The sequence below is a fragment of the Strongyloides ratti genome (genome assembly GCF_001040885.1).
Source record: "Strongyloides ratti genome assembly S_ratti_ED321, chromosome : 1".
Lineage (NCBI taxonomy): Eukaryota > Metazoa > Nematoda > Chromadorea > Rhabditida > Strongyloididae > Strongyloides > Strongyloides ratti.
In genome coordinates, this window is record NC_037307.1 from 8,505,496 (window position 1) to 8,515,555 (window position 10,060).

General features: G+C 21.9%; 3 protein-coding genes across 3 annotated transcripts; 2 read left to right on the plus strand and 1 right to left on the minus strand.

Annotated features, from left to right (window-relative positions):
• Positions 1-1,315: 1,315 nt before the first annotated feature.
• SRAE_1000265100 (Hypothetical protein) lies at positions 1,316-1,708 on the plus strand (the record flags this gene model as incomplete). Its single annotated transcript, XM_024649753.1, has 2 exons — positions 1,316-1,332; positions 1,396-1,708. The coding sequence occupies 2 exons, from the start codon at positions 1,316-1,318 to the stop codon at positions 1,706-1,708; spliced, it is 330 nt and encodes a 109-aa protein (XP_024503598.1).
• Positions 1,709-2,905: 1,197 nt separating this feature from the next.
• SRAE_1000265200 (Hypothetical protein) lies at positions 2,906-4,108 on the minus strand (the record flags this gene model as incomplete). Its single annotated transcript, XM_024649754.1, has 3 exons — positions 2,906-2,944; positions 3,028-3,091; positions 3,945-4,108. The coding sequence occupies 3 exons, from the start codon at positions 4,106-4,108 to the stop codon at positions 2,906-2,908; spliced, it is 267 nt and encodes an 88-aa protein (XP_024503599.1).
• Positions 4,109-5,703: 1,595 nt separating this feature from the next.
• On the plus strand, positions 5,704-9,854 carry SRAE_1000265300 (Xanthine dehydrogenase; the record flags this gene model as incomplete). The annotated part of the gene is made up of 3 exons (XM_024649755.1): positions 5,704-5,812; positions 5,862-9,583; positions 9,630-9,854. 3 exons carry the CDS (start codon positions 5,704-5,706, stop codon positions 9,852-9,854), a joined length of 4,056 nt encoding a protein of 1,351 aa, XP_024503600.1.
• Positions 9,855-10,060: the final 206 nt, after the last annotated feature.

Genomic DNA, 10,060 nt, shown 5'->3' on the forward strand with positions numbered 1-10,060 from the left:
AATTTTTATTTAAAAAGAATTACTACATTTATTCTTTAAAATTTTTTTTTTTTATTTTTATATTATTCTATATCATGATTACCTATTAATTAGATATTTAAATTATCATATATTATTTAAAAAAATAAATTAAATAAATAGTAAAATTGAAAAAATTTTTATATCAATTGAAATTTTTATATTATTTCTCGCTCCATTTCTAATAAATAATAAGATATCTAGAATTATTTTTAAACTATCTTTTTGAACCTACTTTTATTTTTGAAATAGTATCATTTTTTTTTAAAATCTATATATAATTTAGTTTTTGAAATTAATTAATTAAAAATCCTTGATCAAAATAAAGCTCATATATTATGTCTTAATATTTTATATCTTTAATTTACTTGTATTTATCTTTATTAAATAAAATGATCTTATAAAATAAATAATTTCTTGTGTGAATATTATTAGCATTCCTAAAATGGAATTGAGTAGCATAAAATAACATTTTTTACTTTTTATTAGATATACCAGTTACATATTGAAGCTAGGTTAGATAAGCTTAAGCCTTCAGGGTATTTCAATTTCATCCTGTCTGGGAAAATCTAATTATTACCAGCTTTTTGAAGGTTGCTCATATCATCCCTCTTCTCTTACGTAATCATATAATTTTACCTATTATTTTTAACATGTGTCCTTTTAATGTTTCATATATCACACACCCTCAATAAGATTTTTCTAAAAAAAAAAAAAATAATATTAAAATACACCTAAAATATAATATACTTTCTAAGTTAAAATAAATATTAATGAAAATTTTGTTAATAGATAAATAAAACAAATTATTTTATTAAATATTTATTTATAACTACTTTTACTATTAATAGTATATTTCTATAATAAAAAAAAAGAAATTTTTTTTTGTTTTAAAATAATGATACCCATAATTAAAAAATTTTTAGTATATATAGAAAAAAATATATATTTTTATAATTGAATTTTTAAAGGGGGATACTATATATGATTCAAAAAAATTGTCTATTTCTCTTCCATTATATTTAAAGCAAAAAAGGTAAAATATTATGTATTAATTTTAGTTAAAAAAAGTTCATTGTTAGAACAGAGACCGATAACCTTATTTTATATATTATCAACGTTCTAATTTGAAATTTCATCTTTTTTAGATAAAATATAGATATATATATATAATTATTTATAAATATATCACTGATATTTATATAAAGGCTAATTAAATAAATATCCACACATATTATAATTTTTTATTTCTATAATATACTACATTTTTTTTTTATCGATATTATTATTTTAACTAATGAATATCAAATTTTTGTGAGTTAAAAATATTAACAAAAAAAAAATAATTTTTTTTTATTAATTATTATTATATTATAGATTATTATTTTTATTAATATGTTATCAAAAAGTATCCACTACAGTACAAAAAAAAGTATATGGTATAGATAAATTAAAGGCATTGGCAGAGGTTTTGGAGGATAGTGATGATTTAATAGAAATTAAACAAATTGTTTTAAAAAAATTACGATATCAAAGGCATTTGGAGAAGAAGTATAATGGTAAATTACCTCATGAAGGAAAAATTGTAAAAAAACATAAAAGAAGATCATTAAATGATACATATAAAAATGAAAAAGGAAATGGAAAAAATCAAGTTATGTTAACAAAACCATATTGGCCTTGGCCTTAAGAAATAACAAAAAAAAAATTTATATAATAAGTTTTATCTCATAATTTTTTTTTTACATCATTTTCAAGATCTTCAAAAATTGGTTCATCTTTTTTTATATAATTCATATAATTATGGTCTTTCCCAAGAAAAAGTTTTTATATTTACATATTTTTTTTTTTCTACTTTTTATAATATTAATATTTTATGCGGGTTTTTATTATATTTCTATACATATACTTTTTTTTTTTGTATTTAAAAAATTTTTTTTAATATAAAATTTATAATTAAATATATATATATTTAAATAATTAATTAATTAATTATATAATTGTTGCAAATATTGTAACATTTTTCAAGGTTTAACATACACCTTTTTAATATAAAAAAGTAATTTCTCCTTTTTAAGTAATATATATATAATATTGCAGTTAAACGTGATCATCTAATAAGTTTGATTTATTTTACGTATAAGATAGATAAATTATGTAATGATAAAAAAAAAAATTGACAATTGTTAAATATTTGCAAATACAAAGAAAGAAAGAAAGAAAGATATATAAAATGATACAATTTTTTTTATTAATTTCTAAAATATATAATTATTTAAAAATATAATTTGTAGTAATTATATATATTAAGCTATTTCTGTTGATATTAGATAATATTATTAAAGTAATTAGATAATTTATCAATGTTATACGGTCCTTCTAAGACGTGTTCTTAATTCATTTGAATGTAATTATAAAAAAAAAAGAAAGATATTGTTAACATAATAATATTGTTTATTTATAATGTATCTTTGTAATCAAATGATTAAGTATTATATCTAAAAGGGTTTTTCTTATTGATGCTTTTCTTTGATAAAATTTCTACATCACAAAAATTTGAGCATTCCTTTTTTTTTGCCAAATAACAAAATATTTAGTTGTATTAAAAATTATATATCAAATCAAATTTTCGTCAAACAAATATATATATATATATAAAATATTATATAATTAGAGTAATTATATAAACTAAAAAAACCGTCAAACCTTTAAAATATTATTACTTTAAAATGTTATATAGGACATTTAAAATTTTCTTAGAAAGTTTTCATTTATATATAATATATAATAGAATTTTTGTACCATTCTCCAAAATGATATCTTTTACTTATTATCAATAGGTAAAGTTTATTGCGCATTTCATTCAAGAACATACATCATTTTTCACCTATTTATCCATCTTTCCTCTACTGATTAAGTAGATGAACTAAAAATGAATTTTTAAAAATGACGAATTATAATTTTAATTAATTTTTTTATTATTATTATTATTATTTTAACTTTTATTACCTGTTTATTATAATATGGTAAAATAAATATCATTGATATACCTTCTATTGATGGCACTAGCATACTTAAAATATTGTCTAATTTTTTAATCTCCAAAGCAAATTTTATAATTGTTGGTATAAAACTTTCAAAAACATAAAGATAATTATTAATTAAAAAATAAAATCCATTAATAAAAAAGAATGGAAATAAAAATAAAAAAACAATTAAATTATGAATAAGAAGGGTAAATAAAAAGTTAATTTTTTCAAATTTTTTAATAATTCCTTTAAAAAGTGTATTTTTATTACTTGAGGAATCTTGAATACTTGCTGATGAGATAAGACAATTCAAAAAACAATTTTTAATTGACAAAAATAATGTAATTATAAATAGTATTAATAAAGTTGTAAGATAAAAAATTAAAACCAGTAAAATGTAAATATCAAGAGGATCCTTTTGATAGTAATAATTTTTTTCTTCATTTAATATATTTAAAATACAAAGGTTAATTGGTAGTATAATAGAAAATATTAATAATACTATTATCCATATAATATACTTTTTTTTTAAACTTTTTATATTACCATATAATTTAGAGATTAATTGTGATATGTTTAATAATGCCATTGTACTACAGTAATTTATATTAATAACTAAACCTATTTGTCTTTTATATTTAATAATTATATGTATTTTAAAAAAATTGTAAATAAAACTTTTGTTTGATATGTCTGCACAAAATATCTTAAAAATAAGTAAATTAAAAAATTGTAAACATTAAATTTACCGTATAACATATATTAAATAAACATCTACAAGAAAAGACACATTTAAAAGAGGTACTATTAATTTTTTTTCCAAAAATAGTACAAAAAAATAAAAAAATCATTAAAAAAATGTTGGTACAAAAGATTGTGGTATAAAAAATTTTATACCAAAATCCAGTTTTTTCATTACCACCAAGAAAATCATCTAATGTTGAGTACAAAATTCCAGAAATAACATTATCATGATACATAGAACCACCTTTGGAGAGACCTTCAATAGCATAACTTAAAATTATTATAAAATCATTTTTACTTGTACCAATTATTCCCATTACTTGTTTAGCAAATTGAGGTTAAAAATAATTTTTTTTAAATAAATATTTAAAAACAAGCTTATTTAATTTATCATTTATGCCAAAAGCAGTCTTTTTTTATAGTCAATTTTAATTAACAGCTGTTGCGTGTGATATGATAAGAATTAATGTTAACATATATAGTTGACAGGTTGTATTACAAATTATTTGTTCCTTGTTTTTTTTTTCTATATTTAGAATTATTATTTTATATGGGGTAAAAAAAAAGTTTCAAGTAAAATTTTTATTTGTTTTTTTAAACTTCTAAATGATAATATAATAAAAATTTTATTTCAATTAAAAATAATATAAAAATATCATTAGTTTTAAATAAATATATATATATAAATGTAAAAAAAATATTGAAAATTATTAACCCAAAAGATTTAACTAATAAATAATCATGTTTTATCAAAAAAAAACAAACTTTTTTTTTATCAAATATTATTATCATTACTTAATCATTAATATAAAAGTTATTTTTATAAATCCATTAAAAATATGAAGAAATTTTAATAAACAACATTTGTAGTATTGCAATAATAACAAAACTTAATATTATTTTTAATGATAATATTCAAAAATTTTGTTAGTCTCATAAATTAATTAACAATTTTTTTTATATATTATTTAATTTTGATTCATATATAAATAATTAATATATATTTTTAAAAAATAAAAATTATCATTAAAATTAACTTTCTTTAATCTAATTAAACTTTTTTTTTTCTAAAATTTCAAAATGGTAAAGTGCAAATTAAATAATTTTATTGTCTTTTTAAATTAAATTAAGTCATGTCAATTTAAATACATTGATACATAATAAAAGTATTGCATTAAGAAACATGAATTTTAATGAGCAGGTATTTGTAATTTTTTCTTGTTATATATTTGACGAAACATCATTATTATAGTTCATGATTATCTAAACTTTCTTCATTTCCTTATAGTATTACTTTTAAAAAGCAATAAAATATTGAAGTGTGAAATACTTTAATGGTTTCAAAGAATAAAAAAAAAAAAAGTAGTTTGAAAATTTTTAAACAAACATAACTATTAATAATCTCGTGATATTGTCAAAAATTATAAATCAAGGCTAATTTTTTAATAATATTTTATAAATTTAAAAATTATTAATAGTAAAAATATAGTTATTTTGATATCAACCAAATGATACCAGATAATTTATATCATAACCCATCCAGAGATTACAAAGTGTATCTTTAATTTACTATCTTATCATTTATTTTCCTAATCATTTTTTTTTCAATGATGCTTGTTACTTTAAAACTATTAAATAATTCCAATAATATCAAATCATAAGTAAATAAAGACATGTGCATATTTATTAAACTATAAAAAGGAATTCTTAAAGAGTAATTCCATTTAATTAATCATAAAATGTCACATCTTTTTTTTTTAAATTAAAAGTAGTTAATTACATATAATATTTTCAATGTTGTATTATTATTATTAAACTCTAAACATATAAATTATTATCAAAAATTTCAATACTATATTTTGTTATATGTAAAATTTATATTTTTTTTAGTTTTTATCAAAACAAAAAAAAAATGACAAATACAATTTGTAGAAGATTAATTTTTTTTGTAAATGGAAAAAAAATTGAGGTAGATGATGTTGATCCTAAAATGACATTAGCTATTTTTTTAAGAGATAAATGTAGGTTTATTTTATTATAATAATGTATTAAAAAAAACTATTTTTAAAGTATCCCTGACAGGAACTAAAATAGGTTGTAATGAAGGTGGATGTGGCGCTTGTACTGTTATGATATCTGATATGGATCCATTAAATGATATGATAAGACATTATTCTGTTAATTCATGCCTCACACCTATTTGTTCTGTATTTGGAAAAAATGTTACAACAATTGAGGGAATATCAAATCTTGGAAAAGGTAAAATTCATGAAATTCAAGAAAGATTATCAAAATGCCATGGAAGTCAATGTGGATTTTGTACACCTGGTTTTGTTATGGCAATGTATTCATTGTTAAGAAATAATCCTCAACCATCAACAAATGAAATTGATGAAGCTTTACAGGGAAATTTATGTCGTTGTACCGGATATAGACCTATTTTAGAAGCATTTTATTCATTTTCTAAAGATACTAATAATAATCTTCTAATAGAAGAAAATAATTCCTGCCCAATGGGAGATAATTGTTGTAAGAAGGGTGATCAAACAAAAAATTTAAAAAATGATAAAAATGATATTTTTTCATTAGTATCATTTGATTCTTCATTATCATATACTAATGAACAAGAACCAATATTTCCATGTGAATTAAAATTAAAAGAATTTCATAAAAAAGATTTTAAATTTAAGACAAATGATTGTATTTGGTATGCACCAACAAAATTAGAAAAACTTATTGAATTAAAAACAAAATATCCATATAGTAGAATAATATCAGGAAACTCTGAAATTGCCGTAGAAGTAAAATTTCGTTTTATTGAATTACCAATAATAATAAATCCTAAACAAATTCCTGATATGAGAAAATCATATATAGATAATGATAAAGAGGCAGGATATATTGGTACAAATTTATCATTAAATGAAATGAAATCAATTCTTGAGAGATGGATTAAAGAATTACCAGGTGAAAAAACAAAAATATTTAAAGCAATTGTATCAATTCTTCATTATTTTGCCGGTAATCATGTTAGAAATACAGCATCTGTTGCTGGAAATATAGTAACAGCATCACCTATCTCTGATTTAAATCCAATATGGATGGTATCTAATTCAGAGATTGAATTAGTTTCAACAAAATATGGTAAAAGAACATTAAAAATTGATGAGAAGTTTTTTACTGGATATAGGAAAACAATAATTGATAATGATGAAATTGTTACTGGAATATGGATTCCATTTTCAAAAACTAATCAATATTTTCAAGCATTTAAACAGGCCCAAAGAAGAGAAGATGATATTTCAATTGTAACATCAGCCTTCTCTGTTATTATAGATAATTCTTCTAAAGGCAATGATTATACTATTAAAGATATAAAAATTTCTTTTGGTGGTATGGCACCAACAACAAAATTAGCCATGAAAACAATGGAACTTCTTAATGGAAAAATTTGGAATAATTCAATTAAAGAGATAGCTTCTGAATCTTTAATTAAAGAATTTATGTTACCATGTAATGTTCCTGGTGGAATGGCTAGATATAGAATGACACTAGCAATATCATTTTTCTTTAAATTTTATGTTTATGTTTCAACAAAACTAAATAATCATATGTTTAAGGAATATGGAATTGATTCAGCACTTCAAGAACCAAAATTACCATCATTTAAAACTTCGCAAATATTTTATGATGTACCAAAAGATCAGGAGGGTTATGATGGTGTTGGTAGACCATTACAACATATGAGTGGTGAACGTCATACGACTGGTGAGGCAATTTATGTTGGTGATATGAATGCACATGGATGTCTTCATATGGCTTTGTTACTTTCACCAGTTGCTAAAGGTACCATTCAAAGTATTGATCCAACTGAGGCATTTCAAATACCAGGTGTTGTTGGATATTTTGATAAAAATAATGTTAAAGAAGGTACAAGAATTGGACATGGTGATACATTAATTTTTGCCGAAAACGAGGTAACATATCATGGGCAAATTATTTGTGGTATTGTTGCTGAAGATCATGAAACAGCTAGGAGAGCTGTAAATAAAATAAAACTTGATATTCTTCCTTCAAAACCGATATTAACAATAGAAGATGCTTTAAAAGAAGAATCATTCCATCAAAAAAATAAACTTTCACTTCATAGTAGTTTAACATTAAAAAATAAAAAAGAACAATTTGATTATTCTACATGTGAACATGTAATTGAAGGTGAAATTAAAATAGGTGGTCAGGAACATTTTTACCTTGAAACAACACAAGTTTTAGTTATTCCTGGTGAGAGAGATGAAATGGAAATAATTGCTTCAACACAATGTGTTGGTGATACTCAACGTGATGTTTGTGCAGCACTTGGTGTACCAAGACATAAAATAAATGTTAAAGTTAAAAGAATTGGTGGTGGTTTTGGTGGTAAAGAATCAACAACGGGTTTAGTAGCAGCTCCAGCAGCAATTGCTGCAAAAGAATTAAAAAGGCCAATAAAATTAGTTTTAGAAAGATTTGATGATATGGCATTAACTGGTACAAGACATCCATATAGATTTAACTATAAAGTTGGAATTGATAAAAATTTAAAATTAAAAAGTTTTGAAGTAACATGTTATTCAAATTCAGGAGCAACATTAGATTTATCAGGTGGAGTATTAACAAGAGCAATGACACATATTGATAATGTTTACAAATGGGAGAATGCTGACATTTATGGGTATCTTTGTAAAACAAATATTTCTTCAAATACAGCTTTCCGTGGATTTGGTGGACCACAGGGAATGTTTTGTACAGAAACTATAATAGATCATATCTCTGAAACATTAAATGTTGATTGTAATATATTACGTCAAAATAATTTTTACCAAGAGGGTGATAAAACACATTTTGGTATGACATTGAAACAATGTAATATTACACGTTGTTGGGATGAGTGTAAAAATTTATCAAATTATGAAAAAAGAAAAGGGGAAATTAAAAAGTTTAATGAACATAGTAAATATAAAAAACGTGGAATTTATATGATACCAACAAAATTTGGTATTGGATTTGGTTTTAAACAATTAAATCAAGCAGGATGCCTTATTAATATTTATACTGATGGTTCAGTTTTAATATCACATGGTGGTATGGAAATGGGACAAGGTCTTCATACAAAAATAATTCAAATTGCTTCAAGATGCCTTCAAATACCTGTTGAAAAAATAATTATTAATGATACATCAACTGACAAAATTCCAAATGCTTCACCAACAGCTGCTAGTGTTGGTAGTGATATGAATGGATTGGCAGTTAAAAATGGTTGTGATATTTTAATGGAACGTCTAAAACCATTTAAAGAAGCTAATCCAAATGGAAAATGGGAAGATTGGGTTATGGCTGCTTATGTTAATAGAGTTTCATTAAGTACCACAGGATTTGGTATTATTCATAGTGAAACAATTGATTTTATTGATGGAAAAGGTGCTGAAGCATTTGGATATGCTGTATATGGTGTTGCATGTACAGAGGTAGAAATTGACTGTTTAACTGGAGATCATCATATGATAAAAAGTGATATTGTTATGGATATTGGTGATTCATTAAATCCAGCAATAGATATTGGACAAATAGAGGGAGCATTTATTCAAGGATATGGTTTATTTACTATGGAAGAAATTAAAATAAGAAGTGATGGTGTTAGGCATACTAGAGGACCAGGAACATATAAAATTCCATCTGCTGATGATGTTCCAAGACATTTTAATGTTAAATTACTTAAAGGTTCATCAAACAAAATGGCTATATTTTCATCAAAAGTAGGTTAAATAAATTACTTGTTTTAATAAATAATTAATAATTTAGGCTGTTGGAGAACCACCCTTATTTTTAGGTTGTAGTGCATTTTTTGCTATAAAAGAAGCAATAAAAGCATATCGTTTGGAACATAATTTATCAGGATACTTTAGAATGGATTCCCCGGCAACGGCAGAAAATATACGTCTTCATTGTAGTGATAAAATTACATCTCTCATTAATAATGCTACTCCAAATTATGAAAATGAAATTCCTTGGAATGTAACATTATAAAAAAAAAAGAAAATAAATGTATACATTAAACTTATTTTCTACTAACACTTTTTTTTTCTAATTGAAAACAAGCTAACATATCCAACTAACCAATAATTCATTTATCTTTTTTTGATAAATTTCATTCAAAATTTATTTACAAAATTAATTGACATTTTTCTTTTGTTATCAAATGAAAATTTTAACATGATAAGAAATAATTAGAT